The sequence below is a fragment of the Dendronephthya gigantea genome, unplaced genomic scaffold, assembly GCF_004324835.1.
Source record: "Dendronephthya gigantea isolate DGI-Jeju-01 unplaced genomic scaffold, DenGig_1.0 000027F, whole genome shotgun sequence".
NCBI classification, from domain to species: Eukaryota; Metazoa; Cnidaria; class Anthozoa; order Malacalcyonacea; family Nephtheidae; genus Dendronephthya; species Dendronephthya gigantea.
Window position 1 is genome coordinate 512787 of NW_021163037.1, and position 21415 is coordinate 534201.

Genomic DNA, 21415 nt, shown 5'->3' on the forward strand with positions numbered 1-21415 from the left:
CGGGTTGGCAGGACCTCTACCATGGACCTCTACGGGCCATTACACTGGGCCATTCTGGGCCATTCAGCCCATTCTATCCCAGTGAACCCCAGGTTTTTCGCGTACACGCATGCGCACTTCTGGCTGAATCTAGTAAATACAAATATACAATATGGCGTCAATTGGAGATGTTCGAAATGCGGCTAAGAAATTCACGCTTATACCAGCTAAGTATGTATCCATTCTTTGAACTGAGAACAGTGTTTTACATGTTTTGCTTTACTGATGGTCGAAGGACATCGTTCATCACTCTCTCGCGGGCCTTTGAGTTTCATATTTTGGGAATTTGCAAAAGGAGAAAAACCGAAATTGAAAGTAAAGGTAGTAGGGTACGACATTGGAATACGGCAATACAGAATTAGGAACCTTTACTTTATTCTAGCATTCTCTGTAGTATCCTCTTTTCTGTATTAACTTGTTAAAGATAATCTCCAATCAGCAGGCAATTCTCTTCTTTAAATACCTTGATGGTCTGTATTGATCATATTATTTATACCCTTTTTAAGTTTCATGACGTTCTTAAATTTGTGCTTTGCTCCCTCCCTAATTATCTGATTTATAAATATCATAGGTATTTTTAAATCTCTTAGCACTGTGGTTTATTTATATACTGTATTTGTGTAAAACTTTAGGTGGAAGGATTATATTCCATGTGGCAAAATTATAGCTAATGAGAGATTGGTGCCATTTAAAACTCCACTGTCAGAGGTATGCTGAATTCTACTGAGTTGAACATATACTTCTGTATCATTATTTTTTGGGCCCGTAATACACATGGAAATGTGTAACTGAATTACAAATAAGTCATGACAAGTTTGTGTCCTGCCAACCTAAGTGGAATATTTAGTGCCTGAATTTTGACATACAATACCTTTTTTAGAAATATCATTGCACAGGAGAGGAGACTCATCCAGAAGACTGCTTACAAAAGAATGAAGAGTAAGGTTTTATGGTTTCAATGTTTGTACAATGTGTTTATAGCCAAGTTTAGATCATCAGCACTTATACATCATTCTACAATGTGTTTGATTGTAGAATATAGACACCACTTTATAAACTATTTCTCCGAAAGTTAAGTCTAGATAAATTCAATTTTTATATTTTATTTTTATATTTAGATTCACCCCAAAAGATCTTTGCAAGATTTTTGATGAAAGAGGCAACAATTTGGGGCTAGTTGTTGATTTTACTAACACGAAACGTTATTATGATGCACAGGTACCATGCATTCATAAGAAACTGAACTGTTATTTCCTTTAATTGGTTTTAGCTCATAAGTTAATTTGCTTACTTGACTTTAGTTATTAGTGAGTTCATTTAACCATAGACAATCCAAAAGGCATTTGTCTCTTGGATTGTCTATGATTTAACCCATAATTCTTCTGGTCTAGCTAGCCCATTTTAAAAAACATTTTCTTCTTTCTGCATTTGAACATCATATATTGCTGTAGATGTGGTTTATTAATTTACTGGTAATTTACATTAAGTAAAGTGTGAGGAAATATTTAAACTTAGGTCTTGTTTTGTTGACAGAATCATCAATATCACTGAGTAATTTTAAATATAGTATTTTTTTTAAATTTTCCTTCAAACCACCTCTTGCTTTCCAAGGAGTTTATCAAGCGTGAAATTGATTACAAAAAAATTAAATGTGAGGGCAAGATAATACCACCTGAGAAGGTGGTCAATAGGTATTGTAGATCTTCATTATTTGAACATCATCAAAAACCAATGATCATGTAACATTCACATTTCACAGTAATGTTACTAATGTATACCGTCCTTATCATCTAAGCATGTACACCTGATCATAAAACATTTTTAATTAGATTCAAAGTTGTAACATTTGGGCGATAAAGAAAACTTGTTTCAAGCGGATTCAGTCAATAAATTTGGAAGAAATGACCTATAATTTCTATTCTAAATTACCTATAATTTCTTCCAAATTTATTGGCTGATGCGCTTGAAACAAGTTGTCTTTACCGCCCAAACGTTACAGCGTTGAGTCTAATTAAAACATGTTTTATGATCACATGTACACACTTAGATGTTAAAGACGGTATTTTGCATTTTGCATATGATTTAGTTTCTATTTTAGATTCAAAGCTGCTGTCTTATCATTTTTTAAGGAAACCCCAAATTCTGGTATGTGACTTTTCGTAGCTACATTCATTTTCACGCAAACTTTTTTTGAAGTGAATTTATTAAAGTCAAATATTGACAAACTGATTGGAGGCTATGATGCATGGCCATTTAAGATTGCTTTTTAGATTGCATTTTTACATGCTTAAGGAAGGAGAAATTCAAACAACTTAGCATCAAATGTGGTACTCCTCCTCCAACTCCTAAAATAGACTAAACACTTCTTGACGTTTCGACCTGAGGGCCTTTGTCAGGAGAGTTAGCATGAAAGTTAGTTAGTACTAACTCTCCTGACGAAGACCCTGATCAGGTCGAAACGTCGAGAAGTGTTTTATTTATTTTAGGCAGTTGTTATACCACATTTGATGCTACATACTGTAACTGCACAGTATTAAATTTTAAATTTACTGCTGTTGAAGGAGTTCAAGTTAATCCCAATAAATGTGTCTGTTTCAATATGCATTTTCGGTAAACATAAATTTTTATTACTGTATATCTTTGTGTTAATACCGATTACTTCCTTTAATTAGCTTCTGTTGTGGGAGTTCATTGTACTCATGGTCTTAACCGAGCAGGATATATTGTATGTAGGTGAGTACAGTATAGCATTTTGTAATGAAATATATCAAAAGTTTTGTAACAGGCTGGTAGAATTTAGGACCTGTTTATATGATCCCGCCTAGCCGGGACGGGACAGTTTCCGAGATCCCGCTTGTAATACAAACACTAATTAGTGTTTATATAACCACTTTTCCATCCCGCCTAGGCGGGATCCCGGCACTTCTTGCCATATAAACACTCCATCCCGCTTGGCCGGGATGATTCGCGATTAACATACATTAGGAGCATGTGTATATATTGGCATATTCGTTTTCTACAATAAAACAAGCCGTCGAAGGAACCTGCACTACAAAATAAACTCCATATAAACACGCCATCCCGCCTAGGCGAGTTTCCCGGCTAAGCGGGATGAAGACATCCCGTCCCGGCTAGACGGGATCATATAAACAGGCCCTTAGAGGACGAAGTAACAGAGATTTAAGACCCAGGTCGTTCGGTAGATATGTAACCAAGTGTATTAAATTTCCGTAGCTTAGTGGACAAAGAGTTGCACCGGCATCGCAAAGGCGTTCTTAGGACTAATAACGCCTGTTTATATTAATAAATGAATTTTAGCTGCGAATTAGGTGCGAGCTTTTTTTGATGGATGTAAACGAGTGGGTAAATAATAGAGACATCAACCTCGTATCAAAGGTCTATATCACAGCATTCATAACTATTCGCTCGTTTGCATCTACCAAAAGAAGAACATCGCAAGTGTAAACCGGCCTATGCCACTGCTGTTGATAATTTTCCTCACTGTTTCCTGATTGAATTTGGTTTGTGTATAAATTCCGCTCAAATTTAAGAGCATTTTTCAAGTATTTATCATAATTATCCGCCGTCTATTGTTCTTGGTTTGGACCGGTGATATATTTGCTATCTTCGTGATATATTCCATCTTATTTCTTTGCATTCAGATATTTGATCGAGTGTAGAGGATACTCACCAAAGGAAGCTATTGAAGGTAATACTGAATCGTGTGCTATTGCCTGGGAAACATGCACAGTATTTACAAGGATCGGATATTTAAAAAAATGTTACCTGACACATGTCTTCTATTTTGTACAGCTTTCAATAAAGCCAGGGGACATAAAATGGAAAGAGAAAACTATCTGGAGGATTTACAACAACGGAAACCCCAAACGTGTGTCCATATCGCTTCTTCAGTTCAATAAGTACACAAACTAGTGGTATCTGATTGAATATATGTAGATCCTGTTCAACTTTTACCCGAGGAATGTTATATTCGTTTCTAATTCAAGTTTTGGTATATCAGATTATCCAAACAAGATGAGAAGCGCTTGATCGAAACAGCACCACCCAGTGACGATGAATGTCCTCCCGAGAGTTACCCGCGACGAGATCATACTGACGTGCATCATCGACAACGTGGTAATAGGTATGCTCCATATTCTCCTAGTAGACCACAACATCGTGGCCCTCGGGATGGCAAGCGTGGATACAGAACGTTCCACGAGGATCGTTATCCAGCACGGGAGGACGACCGCTGGTATCCTGAAGTAGATTTTGTCGATCAAAGGTATACAAGATACTGTAGCTCGCTTCAATCGAAGTTTTGCACGGCGGTTTTTTAACCGTTTCCACAATAAAATAACCAGTGAACTAACAATATTTGTCTAAGAGTGGAGCATTATTTTTATAGAAACTGCTTTTAACTTTATCATTTTTAATTATTTTTTCTGTCATTCCGTTTTTGTCAAAACTCGTAATGTCTTTGTGTTGAACAGGATAGAAAGTCGTCGTGTGCGAGACACGCCGAGATACGGGGATAATAGGGGTCATTTGACTTATGATGTGGATCGGTATCCACATGTGGATGAAGAAAGGTTGCCAGGCTATCGCGAGAGACGCATAAACGAAACTGATCGTCGGGGTGAACTGCGATCTGACAGGAATTTTCATCGTGAAAGATTTTACCCGGAAAATTCTTGCGAACATGATGATTATTATAGAAGGCATGAAATAGACCAATGGAATCATACAAGACATCATGATTGTTACCTCAGTGCGCCTCCTCGTGGGAGAAACGATAGAAGATGGGAGGAAGAAGACTACATGGTAAATTATGATCGGTACCACAGGCACAGCAGAGATGACAGATATCATTATAGTAGATCGAGTCGATATCATAGATGAAGACTGAAAAGTTTATTGAAACTACTATAGTGGATAAGAAGTAGGCGGACGCCAGGAAAGGTATGGTTTTTAAAGTTGCCAAGAATGAAACAATGTAACTCTCGCAAGTTAGTATGCTCATTAGTTGCCTTTGTTTTTAAATAATTTTTACTTAGACTAAATTTTGCCATATGATTTTAGAACCTCTTAAACGGCTCTATATCGACGAATGTTTTATTTATAGCTGCAAGAAAAACATTTTTAGATTTATTCTGCATAAATCGAGTAAATAAAATCGTAAGAGGTTACTCCACACTTTTTGAAACCGAAAAATCATAATATATTTTGCACTTTTACTATATTAAAAAAGGTGATTGTTGTATTGCTTTCGGATGAATTGTTCACATCACATGTGTCCCTTTGACGTATATGCAAAATCTATCAAATAAATCTTACATTCTCAAAATATATTTAAATTTAATTCAACAAAGAATCCCCGTTCTCCTGGAAAGGTGCACGTGCTTCCGACGTCCATGACAGCGGACTCTGATTTGTGGGGGTCATCTGTTGTTATCCGTAAATAGTGATATTTTATTTTCAATGTACTCGTCCGTACTATCCATAAATGTTGCCAAATGTCCCATTTCTTCCAAGCCCCAAACCTCAACCCTTAAACACTCGAATTCGCCTGCATCACCGCACGAGAGCGGCTCATTGTCAAATGTATCACATCTTTCACTTCTGCCATGAGTCAGGTCTTCTTCGATGCTCAGACCCCAACCACTTCTGCAGTAAAAAATTTTTGATGCAAATTATGCAAAGCTCACATACAGGCACATAGTACATATTAGGTTTTTCATATAGCTTTTTTGAACATGGACTTCTACCATGAACCTGGAATATGTACATAAGATATTGAACCATAAACATAGAAAACGCACATGGACTTTTGACATGAACATAAAATACATACGAACATGGATTAGCTTAGAACATGGAGGTAGAAAATAAACCTGGAATTATACTATAAAGATGGACACAGAAAATAAACAAATACCAGATGTTTCACCCTTGCAGAAACTTGTCACACCTTTTAGCTCGAGCTAAAGTAACCTCATGCATGGTTCAACCTTAATTCTTTTAGGAGGTTTTGTAAAAATTCAATTTTTGAAAGCAACATGCGCGAGGACACTGACAAAAGATTGAAAAGAATTTTGATACCGAGTAACCTTCGGAGTAAACGTTTCTTTCGGTTGAACATGAACCTTAAACCATGAGCATTGACTTGAAGCATGGAGAATATAAGACGATGCATGGTATTAACCCCAATGACTTATCAACAAAATGCAAATTTTGTATGCATTTTGAGGGGCAAAAAAACAAACAAACAAGCTCACCCCCCTCCCACAACAATTCTTTGTGGGTCCGCGAGCATAAAAAATGCTGGTGAGCTGAGGTCCTTAGTTGTGAGCGCACGCCACGTGAATCTTTTAAACTCTGGGAGAAAGTGGAACAGAAATGTCTCCCCATTTCCAAAGAAACCATTTTGGTGCTCAAAGCGTTCAATCCATGGCGCCGAGAGAAATGCACCAAGAATCTGAAGATAAAAAGGTGATGAAGCACATTATCGCCGGCGTTGTGATATTCGAAACATTGTATGTCCACAGATCGTTAAGAGCCGGTGGATGAAATCACAAAGTACGGTACTTGTGTATTCAAAATTTACCTCCTCAGTTGTAGTTTTTACCATTAAAACTGTATAGTGTTCTTCTTGACATTTTTGATAAAAGGATGTTAAACTGAAGGGAAATAATGGTTATCAGATACAGAAAAACACTCGATCCGCCCTAGTATCTGACCGCCTAGCTTTTACTGAGTATATTCAAAGCAATGTACGTATACATGCATGCAGCAAAATATAGCTATACTATCCAGCTACAATATATTATGAGCCTACCTTGTTCCATGAACTTCGGTGGAAAAAATACAAGTCAGTTTGCAGAGTTGACGCAAACGCCTTGGCAACGCTGCAAAAAGTTCTTGAACCTACACCAAAAATATTGGAATAGTACACGCCTGTCGACAAGTAATAATTTTGCAGCATGTTCTAATGTCGAACGCTATTTCTTTCATACCTGAGATTGGGTTAACAGATCTGAGCCTACAACTTTACCACGAAAGACAGTTTCACGTTCAATATTAGGAAGTGATAAAACTCCTGAATGTTCGAGGGAAATATTCGTTTGTCTTAGTTGGAAAATAATTTGTCTTGAGACACCCAGGATTTTTAGAGATTGCTACAAAATAAAAACTGTGATGGTAAACTGTGATGTTATGTTGGACGAAAATCACCCTTGAATGATTCCCTGTTGAATCAGTTGTAACACCTCTTGAATAAAACATTCACGCCTACACTGATAAGTTGCGATGATTGTGCGGAGCTCATGGATGTCACCTCGCCAAATATTTTCTCAAGTTCATCAATGTTGGTATTTTCTGAACAAAAATAAGCAGATCAATCAGGGTTGTTAAATGGTTCTCTGGTATCACTTCAAAAAAAATCTTCATTATGGTTAGTTAAATTCTAGTCAACTCCAAAATAAACGTCCGTAACTGCCAGTTATGTCAGTAGCTATCGTTAACCAGGCAAACCACCTTTTTATACAAACAGCATATTTGTTTGAGGAAGACGTGGTCGACGACTGTAGTAGCATATATTATATGCAGTATTAGATAACACGTGCAAGACCATGCGCGGGAAGAAATACCTAAATTGTGGGATTAGACTGACCGCAGAAAACAGACTGGATTACCTTGTGCAATACATAATGAGGGTGGCTTTGGCGCGTAGGCTTCGCTAATTGAAAATCAATATTGAATAGACGGTCGGTATACCTTCATTCTTGTGGACATCGTAGACCTGCTCGAAAAGCACAAGCCCAATACGATAAAAAACTTTGTCTCCATCCAAGAGAAAGTTGTCGATGAGATGAACCTAAAATTACGTTCGTTACTTCAGAGTTAGCAAGAATGTGTCTGTGATCAAATTTCAATTTTCATGCAACATACCAGGGTCCAAAAATCAAGATATTTGAATATCCACTGAAGCCAATCTACGCAGTATATCCTATTTTTCCAGTTTACGTTCTCTTTTTTCTTGAAGAGTGATTTCAACCACGTATACACTGGCTTCTACCCTCGAAAATAAGTTGCCATTGGCACTGTTAACGCTGTTCTAGCCAATAAATTTGATAATCGCTAGGCTGCATTAAATTATTGCAAAATGAGCTGTAGCTACCTTCCACTTCTTAAGGGTATCTTGAAAGGTCTTCGCAGTTATACAGTAATCGGTTGCGGATTTATCTAACTTGTATTTTCTTGAGCCAAGTAACGATTCCATACAAGCAAAACAGTCTTCCTTGTCCATAAAATGCATAAAAATACAGACGAGTTGTTGAAGGATCGGACAGAACGTTATATCGCAATGAAGTTGTGAAAGGACGGCAAGAACGTCTTCACATTTCTTCCAGCCTTCGTCTGTTAGGTAATGTTTTTCTATAAAACTTGCATTAAAAAAGTGGTCCGTTCCTGTGAACAAGGCGTACTCTGAAAGATAAATTACGTAAACAAGTTTAGCAACATCACAAAAACAGATTGCTAAACACTGCAGAATCTTAGGTAGCCAAAGGTTGCCGAGAAGCACATTTGTCTAAATCACTGACCTACATGGCTACACCGGACCTTTTCTGTATAGGTCAGTGGTCCAAATCCATTGTCACATACTAATCGTGCATTGACGATACTGCGCCTCAGGAATTGTTTCATGTAGAAACCTGATTTCACGGTTAAATTTTTTTATCCACGTGTCGAAAAATTTAACGAAGCTTTGACGCAATTACCGGAAAAGTCTATTAGTCATTAGCAGGGTTTCCACAATTATTTGCATATGGCAAGGAGGTAGTAATGACAAAAGATAGAGACAAGGAACTTTTGAAAAGAATGCATAATTTACCCTATTAAGACTAATTCCTCCCTCCTTAGTGGTTGTCATTTTGAAGGAAATTTCCTTTAATTGTGGAAACCCTGGACTCATTAGTGACCCAAATACTTAATTAGCCATTTCCCAATCGAGCAGGGCAATGTGTCTAGTCACCAAACCTCAAAGCAACTATGGACTGTTTGGAGGGACAGGAAATGTAAATCTGAAATAATTTGTCCCTTCAAACAGTCCATAGATGCTTTGCGGTTCACGACTAGACCCAGTACCCTGCTCGATTGGGAAATGGCTAATAGGACCAAGGGCAGTTTTCAAAACTGCCACTTTTCCACTAGACGAAATTCTTCGATTAAACAAAATTTTTCGCTTGAGTCAAGGTGCAGATGACAGATAAGATATAGAATTCATAAAAAGCTCATCTGTGATCAAGGTGAATGTGATTCTTGAAGTAACATATGGCATATGATTTACATTTTCTAAAATGGATTTAGCACTTATGAGACATATCAAATCAAATGTGCTGTCCAAACTGGGCTTGTATTCAAGAAAGCAAATATTCACAGACAAATTTATGTAGTGCATGGTGAATATTGATTTTTTGTGCAGCCATGCATTACCCTATGCCCATATATTGCCAAACCACAGTGAAATGCCAAAGCACAATAGCAATTTGGATTTTGCTATCTGCAAATTTTCTATCCTGTCAAACCTAAACCAGTTACAGTACTCTTGAGCTCTAAACTCTATGTAAGAGATTTGCCCTTTCAAGAGAAAAAAGGTGGCACTAAAAAAATTGAAGGTAAGATTTTGCATTGTGTTCAGGGGCAAACTATGGGTTGTTATTTATAACTAAGTAAATGCATGCTTTGGGCAATATAGTGATTAAATGTCCTGCAAACCCAAGAGAAGCCAGAGAGACTTTGGCTAAACCTTGTGATGTGTACATGTTGTGTTTGTATATATATATATATATATATATATATATATATATATATATATATATATATATATATATATATATATATATATTATATATATTTTATATATTTGACTGAACATGAGGCAGTCTTCACTGTGAATTAAACATCAGACTAAGGGTTTAACTGATTTTTGACTGAACATGAGGGCTTTACTGTGAAACATCAGACTGAGGGTTTTTGGTAATGCTAAACCTCAGTCTGATGATATTTCATAGTACAGACCAAACAAGCGAGTTTGTCAAAAATTAGTTGAAAATATATAATTATATTGAATATATAAATATATATATATATATATATATATATATATATATATATATATATATTAATATATATATATATATTCCATCTTTCCGATTTTACACTGGTTTTCTGAGTTAAAATAAGAAAACACCGGTATTCACCGGTAAAGTCTTCTATAAAGCAACAGATTCAAATTATGTCGTTACATTACATGTTACATTCAAGTGTTATTCGGTACCTAAATCGTCTTTTATATCCTGAAAGAGAGTTGGCGTGGTTTCAGAAACTTTCCGGGAACCACTCAGTGTTCTCCATGTATTGGGTCGAAGAACAGGCGACAATCCTTGTCGTATATACACACGTAATTTTTTATAGTGTATCGATTTCGATGACTTGTCAAATGATTGTCCGCATCGAAGTATTGCATCTACAATAGGAACCATGGAATTTTTGTCAGCTTCGTTTGTCAAATGATCCCTTGGTACTGATTTATTAATCCAAGAGACATCGGTAAACCCAGCCATTACAGAGGCCATGGCATTATTATTGTATCATCCGTAACAATATTATAAATTTGCATGACTATTAATCTATTATTATTAAATAACTAGCCACATAATAATTAACTAATTGAAACAGTTTTTCTGATAAAAATTCCATGAATCGAGCTTTCAGGAAAAAAAAGAAGACTGTTTGTTTGGTTTACAACTGAAATGTCGTTTCATTGAATTTAATATCAGAAAGCGTTTAGATGTAATTAAAAATTTTAAAGTCACATAATTTATTGTGCCAACCACAAGCATCCAAGGCAATGCGGGGTCAATACGAATATGAGGGCCAGTGACGACACACTGTGCCGATCACACCACTTTTCTATGGTAACATTGTAACACGTAGTAACACATATAACACACATCTCTTGTCTTCGGTGTAAAAGCGGTTTTTTGATTGGTTCCGAGCACAGCCTCGTACCCAGGTACCCACATTGCCATCGTCGTTTCCAGGTTTTTCGCGTACTGCGGTGTGCCTTTTGGCGGAGCTAGGCCCTGGGGACGAGGATGCCTTTTGGCCAAATTGGCCATAATTAAAACACCTGGGAACGTGGTTAGGCGAGATTGCGTTGATAAACTCTTGTCTATTTTGAAATTTTTACTTACCATTGGATAAAATCGATCGTACTAAAAAGGGTATTTATTAAAGTTCGAGGTTTTGCAGTCATTTACCAATTTGGAAAGACCGAATAAATTTAGAAATCGTCCCTAAATTGGCCGAGTTGGTATGCGACTACATAATGCGACTACATAAAACAAAACTAGATGGTGGCCAACCTTTTATCCAGGATTTTTGACGGATACGTAAATTTGGGATTAATGACCGATAAATAAATTGTGATTCATATATATAGCTCATATTGTTGAAATATAAAGTACACAACTTTTCATAACGTAGTCACTAAATCAAACTGACTTATTAATACGACTAACAATCCATGGAAATGATGAAATGAACGTCCAGACTCCAGCAGTTGGCATGCAATTTCTCTCATAAACTGTTCACGAATCACGATGTGGTTGTAACGAAGATTATTTTTCGCAAATAATTCTATTCTTCAACGCGAATTCTTATTTTGCCTGTAGGCCTATGAGCAATTTTTCTACATAACACAGCTCATCCTTTTGGGTTGTGTGGAAACATATTCTGTTAAAATGTAAATTCACGGTCACCGTCCACGCCCCTTTTTAACCGAAGTGCTCTTTTACAAAAATTTGTTCCCACTTCCCCTCTCCTTCGCCCAGTGTCCTCGCGTGTTCACGTTTTCCACACACTTCTGACTTCCACATTACTATATTTAAAACAGTAATATTAAGAGCAGGCTGTCATGTGTACGTTACTCCTCTCCTGGCTTTTTGTCATTACGGTACATCGATTGGTTCAACCAGTCGTTCCAAAATGCTGAATTACTTTAGCCTTTGCATTTTAACCAGATCACACGGTAGTTAAATCTTCTTTAATAGCAACGTTATATCCTAGTTGTTTTAAAGTTCTTACTTCAATGATATTCATAACATTAAGTGTACAAACGTATCTTTATCTTATCTAACCGGAATATGTCAGTGAATACGCATATAAATCTCATTCTAAAACATTCACGAATGACGCCAAACAATAAAACCAGGGGCCGATTGTTCGAAAGGCGTTTAGCTTAAACGGCGGATAAGTTCAAAATGGAAAACAAAATTATTTATTTATTGGGCAATTGAGCTGAAATATTTCGATGTAAATAGTTTAATTGTCAATGGAAGAACATATTTAATGCATAAGATGCAGGTTCATTCATTCACAGGATCTACGAGAATATTTTCACCGTTTAAGCTAAACGCCGTACGAACAACCGGCTCCAGTACATTCGTTCCGAATATATTTCTTCTAGTCATAGCGTGTCCAGTGGCAAGCAGCAATGGTCATGCTGTGCGTTCCGCCGCCGAGATGTAAGGATTCTCCAGAAAGGGCGTAAAATTTCTCTGAAAGTCTGTTTGAATGAACGAGACATTATGACATAGATAATTGGGTTACCTGCGCTGTTACAAACCATCAAAATTCCAATCACTTGATACAGCAAATAACGCTGTAGTAATACTTTGCGGCTCATTATGGCAACGATGTGTAAGATCCAGGCAGGACACAGGGTTATAAGCAACACGACCACTGTGGGTTTGAGAAGACGTAATGTTTGCACACTCGGTGAAAACTGACGCCGGATGTTAGAGTCTTTCTGAATTCGTAGGCTACCCCAAAGCACTCTTTGTATCTTTCGAAACATGTAGAAGATACATACGAAGCAAAGCACATATAAAGCCTTCTCTGAAATTACGAATATTACATATTTCATTGGCGAAAGAGTGTCTTTGCATCGCTGCGTCTTTTGGTCCACTTCACGGAATGGGATATCCAATGCTACGTACAATGCAAGCACGGTCACCCAGGTTGACGCTAAAAAAATTATTGTTCTTCTCATCGAGGGGTGATATTTGAGCACATCAACAATACAACAATATCTATGACGTGATATTGCGACCAGAGTGACGATTGAAACGGTGAGAAATGTGCGGGAAAAAGGTGGGATAAGTTTACACATGATCTCTCCAAATATCCATTTTCCCTCCGCGTAAATTTGAACGACTTGAACGGAATGACGTACAACGAGCACGCCAATATCTGAGACAGTTAAATTAATAAACAAAAGTCTTGTGATGGGATTTTTTATGGTTTTGTACTTGGTTAAAGCAATTAAAAGCAATATGTTTCCCACGACACCAATAAATACGATTATCCAATCCAGTACGACAAGAACAAGCGTGTACCATTTCCATGAAATTGCCATTTTGATTTTACACCGATGGAAAACGCGACAATTGGTAGTGGTATATATGAGAAATGATAAAAAACGATTGTAGATATCAATAATGCACAAGAAGTGGTTTCTCACATTTGATTGGTCCTCGATAGTGTATAGTCAGTCACTGCATGATACGGTCTTGAGATCATGCATTTAAGATAAAGAGCAAGCCTAAAAATAAAGTAATATGAGTTTGCTGAAAGTACAGGAAATGAATGTAAAGCATGCATGATCAAAATGTCCGATAAAGTCTCAAGTAGAAGTCGTGCGTGCCATTCGGAATAACCCATTCCATGCCGACGTGAAAACAAAGTCTGGTTCTGATATGAAACCGACAGTCAGCGATGGCTAATGTCGGACCTTTGTCGGTTGTCACTGACACTGACAAATGAAGTGCTTTGTTGTTTTGAATAAATTTTCTTGGCTGTACATCGCCGACGCCGATGCTGGTGATATATGAGAACTAAGCTTAAGCCTGGTTCTCGTAAATCACCGATGGTCTGCGATTGCTATCGTCGGTGATCACTGGAGAATAAAGTGCTTTGTTGATTTGTATAAATTTTCTATGTCACCGGCCAGCAACAATTAAAATACATTGCTAACTGTCGGTGATTTACGAGAATCAGCCTTAAAACCCTGGTTCTCATCGTCGCAATTCTTCGTACGACGCTCTACGCTGCATGCATTTATAATATCTGTAACCAATGAGGGAGGATTTTTATTCCGACATTGTGTTACTATATAATTCATAATATGCAACAATCGTGAGATTCGTTGCAATTCGGTCAAACAGTGCGGTGAAGATAAAGTGTTGATAAAGTGAAGATAAAGTGCGTCTAGATACTGTAAAGGCGGTTTTCCACTCGGCAGAATTTTTCAACCGAACGAAATTTTTCGCTCGATTTTTTTTTCAATTGTGTGAATTCGACCGTAGCGGATTCCCTTCACCGCCACCGGTCACAATGAAAAAGAAAATCGAAAAATTCCGCCTAGTGGAAAACCGCCTTAAAATGTGTATCAATCAAGTATATCCACAGTTTTTCCATGCGTAAGTTATTACATTTACATAGCTGGGATAAATACACGAATGTACTTAACATCAGGCGTAGCTACATGTTTGTTTCTTTATACCCATGCAGCTCTAGACCTTTAGGTGACGGAGCTTACTGAGAAAAATTCCAGCCTAGTTTTGAACAGCCTTGCAGGCAGATTGCAAAATCATTGCAAAATTGGATCAAATTGCGACGCTCTATTCTCAAATACATGCAGTTAAGCGACACAAAGTTAATCTGATTATAGACGTGCTTGACGTGGCACACCGATTTCAAAAGACACTGATCACAAAATCATATCAATCACGCTAAATTTGCTTTTAAACCAGGTTTCGATCTTTGTGTGATATTTTAGTAGACTTTTGAATCGAACTTAAGAGAGCGATGCCTCTAAAAATTAAAAATATACCATGGCCATGCACATACATACCCTTATCTTCGGACCACGAGAAGGTCTAAAACGGCCGTCTGTTTCAGTTTTCTAACGGCGTGAATGAATTGATCGTTCACTGACGTAAACTGTGAGTCGAGCAGGCAATCATATAGACTGTAGTGTTCTGATAAAATGATATTTTCTTTGTATATTTTCACTTCGTACTGACCTTGTTGCTCTACCGACACACCGGCTTGAAGTGTCCAAAACGTGTGTGCTGCCAGCTGCTCCACTGATACATTCATCATCGGCGACATCGCAAATACTGCGATGATCGAATTTTCTACAAAGACAAGCTGGATTGGTATATGATAAAGTATATAACAAGGCACTAATCATTATGTCAAAACATAATCAAAACGGGATGGCTGTTATCAGTATTCCATCCGGCACGGAGACAATTGGTGTTGATAAACCCGAAACTGAAAAATTATTCTGTGCTGATATAAATCTTTATCTTACTTTTTTCCCTCAACTCAATAATATCCCCAGAAAAATTCCATTGATTATTTAATTTAATCGAAAGCGAAGTATATGCGACACTGCTTCTTGCCCTTTCAGAGAATCTCTTAATTTTGGTTGTTCTGTTGAACTTGATCAGCGGTATAAAAGTATTATTTGATTAAAAAGTATAATAGTACATTATTCATTCATTGTACATTTGTAATGTAATGTACTGTTTGACATAACTCAGATCAAACGGAAATTCGTTGCCCACATGATGGAAGCGTGTCTACGAAGCCGGAAAATAGACAAAGGGCGCGGGTTGTCCTTTTCCACGCGAATTAATTTTTATAGAAAAAAATATATTATTTGGCCGGGTGGTTGGTATATTTGCAGATGGTTCTTGATGTGCTCGAAATGCCTGTATAAACGCATATATAATATATACATATATATATATATATATATATATATATATATATATATATATTTTATAACCTCATATTTAAGTATGTATACGTATATACATACACATACATACACGTATATACATAATTATTTGAGTATAGACGTTTATTATACTTTTAGTGTAAGTGTACTTATATATGTCATAAACTTTCGTGGTTCTGCTGCCTTCTTTTATTTAACGTCATCAACTATGCATCATCACTATGGCAGTTGATATTTTTCATTGGCTGACGAAACTATTAACTTTTTTTCAATGGTCCACCGAAAAAAATTAAGACGTTGCATGGTCCAATACTATAAACGTCATTTGAAAATCGCATTTAACTGAACGAAGCAAAGATATTATCTCAGTTAAGGCGATTAAGTTAAAAAAAATCATAAAAACACACTCCACAAAATATACTTCAGCAAATTCATTAAAATTTATATATAGTCATATACATGTCACATAAGCATAATTTAATCATTTGTATACGTACAAGTAATATAAATTCCCGACTCGATTTTCCATCAAACATAATATTAGCGGTTTATCGAGCGAGATGCCCAAATTCATTAAAACCTCTAGACTTTATTTTACATCAGAACACATGCTGAACCTTTCACCACCATTGATATGCAATAATTTCACGTTCGCGGTTCGCTTATGCCCAACCGTAAAGCCATAAGCTGATATACCACTATGAGGTAATATTGTAGCCAATGACAATCGAATTTATTGTAGCCAACGGGAATCGAATTCTTAATATATAAACATTAATGCCCAACAAATTGCTTTTAAAGAGCCATAACACATTAAGAAGTAGTATAATTATATTTATTTAAAAAAAGACAGTGACATTTCGTATTGACTCTCTTGAGAGTAATGCATGGTTATGTTATATATATAGAAAAAAATATATACACGATATTTCGCATACATATATAACATGCATATATCATATGCATGGTTTATTAAATGCATGCATGCATGGTTCACAATTTTCTGTACAAAACAGGCGTATAGGCAAGGTTTATTAACAGTGGCGTAGCTACCGGTCCTGCTCGTCCTGCCCAGCAGGACTAAAAATTTCCCCAAAATTTTGAAAAAACCACTCCAAAAAAATTTATGAAATATTTTTGAAGCCTAAGCCTTATAAATTCCGCAATTATATTTTTCGATTCGTTTCTAGCAACAGTTACCACTCGGAAGCTCGCGCCCGCAAATATAATCGATCCCACGCATTGATGCTTCAGGCCTAATAACATATATGACATATATATGATATATATATATATATATATATAGATCAATGGCTCACTCCTGCTATTTTGCCAAGGCAGGAGCTGCTATAATATTCTATAGAAGAAAATACTCAATTCTGATTGGATAAATGGCCTCTTACTCACTCATAATTGGCTGGTTACAACTCCGCACTCCTGCTATCTCGACAAGGCAGGAGCTGCATATTGTATTGCCTTTTCTTGCGAGGTTTCCGCGTGAGTACACACACTTGAGCGTAGTTTGCATAGTTATTGTCTTTGAGCGAGTGTTTTTGTAATGGCTTCAGCAAGCGTGACGAATCTAGCTTCAACTGAAGCTGATATCATAAATTCTTTGTTAAGAAAATCATTTTCTGTTCGAGCAACCGCGGAACAAAATGTTATTGTTAAGCAAAGGCCAATGCCGAATTTGAGTATTAGTGCGAGAGGGAGATCTTTTCAAATGGCTTGGTATGAAAAGAAGGATTGGCTTTGTGGCAGCACAGAGTTAAAGAGATTATTTTGCTGGCCGTGTCTTTTGTTTTGCCCTGGAAAGTCGCCGACTTGGAGCAAGAATGGTTATAGCGACATGCATGGCTTCCTCTCTGATTGCAAAAAGCATGAAAAGGCGAAGTCACACATGGCTGCTTTCAAGACCTGGAAGACGTACGGTTCCGGTGCTCGAGTGGATTCTCTTATCTCCCAAGCAAGAAGAGACGAGATACAACGCCACAATGAGGAGGTAAGGCAAAACAGAGAAATTTTAAAAACCATAACCGAGGCTGTTTTGTATTTATCCAAACAGGAGTTGGCGTTTAGAGGCCATGATGAATCTGAAGATAGCTTGAACCGCGGTAATTACAGGGAGTTACTCGAGTCCTATGCTAAGTTAGATTCTGTATTTGAACGACGATTGCATGGCAGACTAGCTGAATCTGGTCAGGGTGGAGATTCACGTTTCACTGGGGTCTCTCCTGAAATACAAAATGATTTAATCTGTTGCCTTGATTCCATTATTGAAGATACTATTTTTAAGGAGATTAACGAGTGTACCTTCATCAGTGTGCAGGTTGATGAAACTTCTGATGTCTCAACTAAGGAACAGGTAAGCATGATAGTCCGTATGGATAAAGGTTGTGAGATAGTAGAAAGACAATTGGGATTTGGAGATGTCAGCACAAAGAGAGATGCTGCTGCCATATCCCAGTTTGTGAAGGATAAGCTTAGTCCCCATTCCAACATCAAGGATAAATTAGTGATGCAAACCTATGATGGTGCTGCTGTTATGTCTGGTCATGTTAGTGGTGTCCAGGTTCGAGTGCGTCAAGATTATCCTTTTGCATACTTTGTTCATTGTGCAGCTCACAGATTAAATCTAGTTTTGTGTCAGTCTGCCTCATCTATAGCCCCTGTTAAAGTTTTCTTTGTTGATATAGGAGCATTTTGTACTTTTACTAGTAATGCCCCTCAAAGAAAAGCCTTTCTTAATTCTCATCAAATAGAGTTCCCCAGCCCTGGTGATACTAGGTGGTACTATCGATCTCGTGTGATAAGTGTCTTGCATAGAAATTACCAGAAACTTCATGACATTTTTCTTGGAGAAGTGGATGAGCCTGGGAGCTGGGATGGAGAATCATTGGGAAAGATACATGGTTTGCTACATAATATTAGTAGTTTTTTGTTTTGCTTTTTGGTCTGTGTTTTTCAACAGATTTTCCAACAATCATCAATCCTATATGAAATTCTGCAAGGCCAACAAACTGACTTTAACTATGGTATGGTAAGAATTCAGCGTTTTGTAACCTTTGTTTCTTCTCTTCGTAGTGATGATAAATTTTCTGAATTATACCAAGAAGCAGTAGATATATTGGGCCCACCAGAAAGCAGACTTGAGAAAAGACACAACCATAAGCAAATTTATTTTGAGATTATCGACTCCATTGTTAGTATGATGAATGAGAGGTTTCAGGATATGAAACAATATGCATTTTTAGATCTTGTCAATCCAAAAAAATTTGCATCTTGGGGTGGGGTGGTACCACCTGAGAAAATTAATTTACTAAAAGAGATGTATGGGCCCCTTTATGATATCTCCATGCTTGAGAGCCAACTTTCTTTCATTTACAGGGATCAGGATTTTCATAAAGACACATGTAATGAATTACTAACCTATATTTTTAAGTTTAATCTCCAATCTAGTATTCCTGAAGCTGTCAAATTAATGAAAATGAATGTTGTCTTGTCAGTAACTAGTGCTTCTGTTGAAAGGTCATTTTCCTGCTTGAAAAGGGTAAAGACCTATTTGAGAAATAGAATGAGTCAAGGGCGCCTTAGTTCTCTTTGTAGGATTTCAATCCATAGAGACATTCTAAAAGAAAAAGAAGATGCCAATGTGCTACATAGTGAAGTTGTGGAGAAGTTTGTGGAGAAGCCAAGGAGACTTGCCTTTCTTTACAAATAGTAGACAGGTTAAGTATAAGAGACATTAGCTGTTGAATGTAAGTATAACTATTTCATTACTAGTTCATCCCTGTTAAATGGGTTCAATTTTTATAATTCATTCATCATGAGCAGTCCTTTGTGCACTCTTGCACCTTATTGTAATAGCCTGTTATATAAAATATTAAAACTTAAAAAAATTATTTGTATATACATTTAATTGGTCCAAGGGGAGATATTCACTGCTGGTGTGGTGACCCCATGGGCCATCTGTTCACACTGTATTGAATAGTTACTATTCATTCATTAATTGCTTATGAGTTATGAGCAGTTTTTTGTGCACTCTTGCACCTTTTCACTTCATGTAATATATGTTAAAGAAAATATTAAAATCATAAAATATATTCTTCTAATTTAATAATAATAAAAAATCTTTACAGAGGAAAGCTTCCATCACCAATAGTGCTTTTCAGGAAGGTCCTCTAAATTGGTTCTAGGGGAGATATCCACAAGTGTGGTGACCCCAATATATAAATAATGGGCCATCCCTGTTCATATTGAATTGAATATTTACTTTAAATTCATGTATGAGCAGTCCTTTGTGCACTCTTGCACCTTTTCATTGTAACCTATGTGTTTAAGAAAGTATTAAAAACATATAAAATCTTATATATTTTTTCTCTTAATGGGGAGATACCCACACTTAAGGTGTGGTGACCCCAATAAATATTCATTCATCATGTATGAGTGGTCTTTTGTGCACCCTTGCATAGTTGCACCTTTTCACTGCAATATACATATGTGTAATGTGTTTAATAGTTCTTAGTGACTTCTTACTTCTTTTGCATTTACCATTCTGTTCATACTGATACTGTATTAGATATTATCTATATTCTTACTTTTCATCATGTTATGAGCAGTTACTAGTGCATTGTGCACTATTGTACGTTTCATTGTTCTCTGTTTCTTCATTCTCGTTAAATGATATTTTGAAAACAAGGTGACATCGTCTTTGTCAATCGTGAGCCAATTTGCGCTAAGTGTGTGTACTTGCAATTTGAAAATAAAACGAGGAGTAATGGGCCATGGCATATTTAGTTGCAGCAATACAGAAATGCAATTATGCAACTCTTTTACTTTCTGGCTATGATGAGTGTTGTCTATTTGACTTCTACAGTGCAAAAGCTTTATTCTCTGAGCCATTTATGGTCTATCAGAGTTGCAGGGTTAGGGCAAATTTTTTGTTGATACTGCCCCCAGAACGCCGCAAATGCTGTTTCCAGGCTTCCAGATATCAAAAATTTTCTGGGGGAGCATGCCCCCAGACCCCCCTAGGATGCTCGCACCTTCGGTGCTCGATGAGCAGGACCTTCATCGAGGTGCTGGCTACGCCACTGTTTATTAAGATAGACCTTCATCGCAAGGTCAGATAAGATTAATTATAATTCACGTACTTTGTTCTTGAGCATTACGAAACATAAACGCAACCGACTGTTATTTTTGTAATTTGAAAACCTGCAGTATAAAATATTACTGATGTAAATTTTTGGGATACATTAGCAATCAATACATTTACGAATAAATTTCACGCCCCCCCCCCCTCCCACAAATAATACATAATTTCGACAGAGAACGAACCGATCGACGAATGCAGTCGAATAAAATATTGAACATCACGAATCGCAAACTACAAGAACTGCGCATATTATCTATAGTCTTCCTTTAATCGTGAACATTTCAAGGCGCGGTTGATGCGGTAAAATCTTGCTGAATGCCATCAATTTTTTTACGGAAAATAAA

General features: G+C 36.9%; 3 protein-coding genes across 3 annotated transcripts; 1 reads left to right on the forward strand and 2 right to left on the reverse strand.

Annotated features, from left to right (window-relative positions):
- Positions 1 to 54: 54 nt before the first annotated feature.
- LOC114523416 (RNA/RNP complex-1-interacting phosphatase-like) lies at positions 55 to 5273 on the forward strand. The gene is made up of 11 exons (XM_028544320.1): positions 55 to 210; positions 672 to 747; positions 920 to 978; positions 1158 to 1257; positions 1651 to 1730; positions 2138 to 2184; positions 2712 to 2772; positions 3702 to 3748; positions 3853 to 3928; positions 4061 to 4324; positions 4533 to 5273. Exons 1-11 carry the CDS (start codon positions 152 to 154, stop codon positions 4939 to 4941), a joined length of 1278 nt encoding a protein of 425 aa, XP_028400121.1. The 5' UTR covers positions 55 to 151; the 3' UTR covers positions 4942 to 5273.
- A 4-nt stretch (positions 5274 to 5277) lies between these two features.
- LOC114523415 (GTPase-activating protein skywalker-like) lies at positions 5278 to 10691 on the reverse strand. The gene is made up of 10 exons (XM_028544319.1): positions 10379 to 10691; positions 8219 to 8526; positions 7990 to 8112; positions 7816 to 7915; positions 7334 to 7416; positions 7056 to 7217; positions 6878 to 6966; positions 6647 to 6719; positions 6318 to 6517; positions 5278 to 5706 (listed from the first exon to the last, which is right to left on the reverse strand). The coding sequence occupies exons 1-10, from the start codon at positions 10674 to 10676 to the stop codon at positions 5481 to 5483; spliced, it is 1662 nt and encodes a 553-aa protein (XP_028400120.1). The 5' UTR covers positions 10677 to 10691; the 3' UTR covers positions 5278 to 5480.
- A 1746-nt stretch (positions 10692 to 12437) lies between these two features.
- On the reverse strand, positions 12438 to 15216 carry LOC114523431 (QRFP-like peptide receptor). The gene is made up of 2 exons (XM_028544347.1): positions 15020 to 15216; positions 12438 to 13708 (listed from the first exon to the last, which is right to left on the reverse strand). Exon 2 carries the CDS (start codon positions 13520 to 13522, stop codon positions 12572 to 12574), a length of 951 nt encoding a protein of 316 aa, XP_028400148.1. The 5' UTR covers positions 13523 to 13708; positions 15020 to 15216; the 3' UTR covers positions 12438 to 12571.
- Positions 15217 to 21415: the final 6199 nt, after the last annotated feature.

Bases quoted from the DNA above. Each gene is read 5' to 3' on its own strand.
- LOC114523416 (XM_028544320.1), top strand. From the start codon at position 152: ATGGCGTCAATTGGAGATGTTCGAAATGCGGCTAAGAAATTCACGCTT. The intron at 2,773-3,701 runs GTGAGTACAGTA...CTTTGCATTCAG, and splicing joins GCAGGATATATTGTATGTAG to ATATTTGATCGAGTGTAGAG. The intron at 4,325-4,532 runs GTATACAAGATA...TGTGTTGAACAG, and splicing joins GTAGATTTTGTCGATCAAAG to GATAGAAAGTCGTCGTGTGC.
- LOC114523415 (XM_028544319.1), bottom strand. From the start codon at position 10,676: ATGGCCTCTGTAATGGCTGGGTTTACCGATGTCTCTTGGATTAATAAA. The intron at 8,527-10,378 runs GTACCGAATAAC...TTTATCTTTCAG, and splicing joins GGATATAAAAGACGATTTAG to AGTACGCCTTGTTCACAGGA. The intron at 7,916-7,989 runs GTATGTTGCATG...ACGTAATTTTAG, and splicing joins ATCTTGATTTTTGGACCCTG to GTTCATCTCATCGACAACTT.
- LOC114523431 (XM_028544347.1), bottom strand. From the start codon at position 13,522: ATGGCAATTTCATGGAAATGGTACACGCTTGTTCTTGTCGTACTGGAT.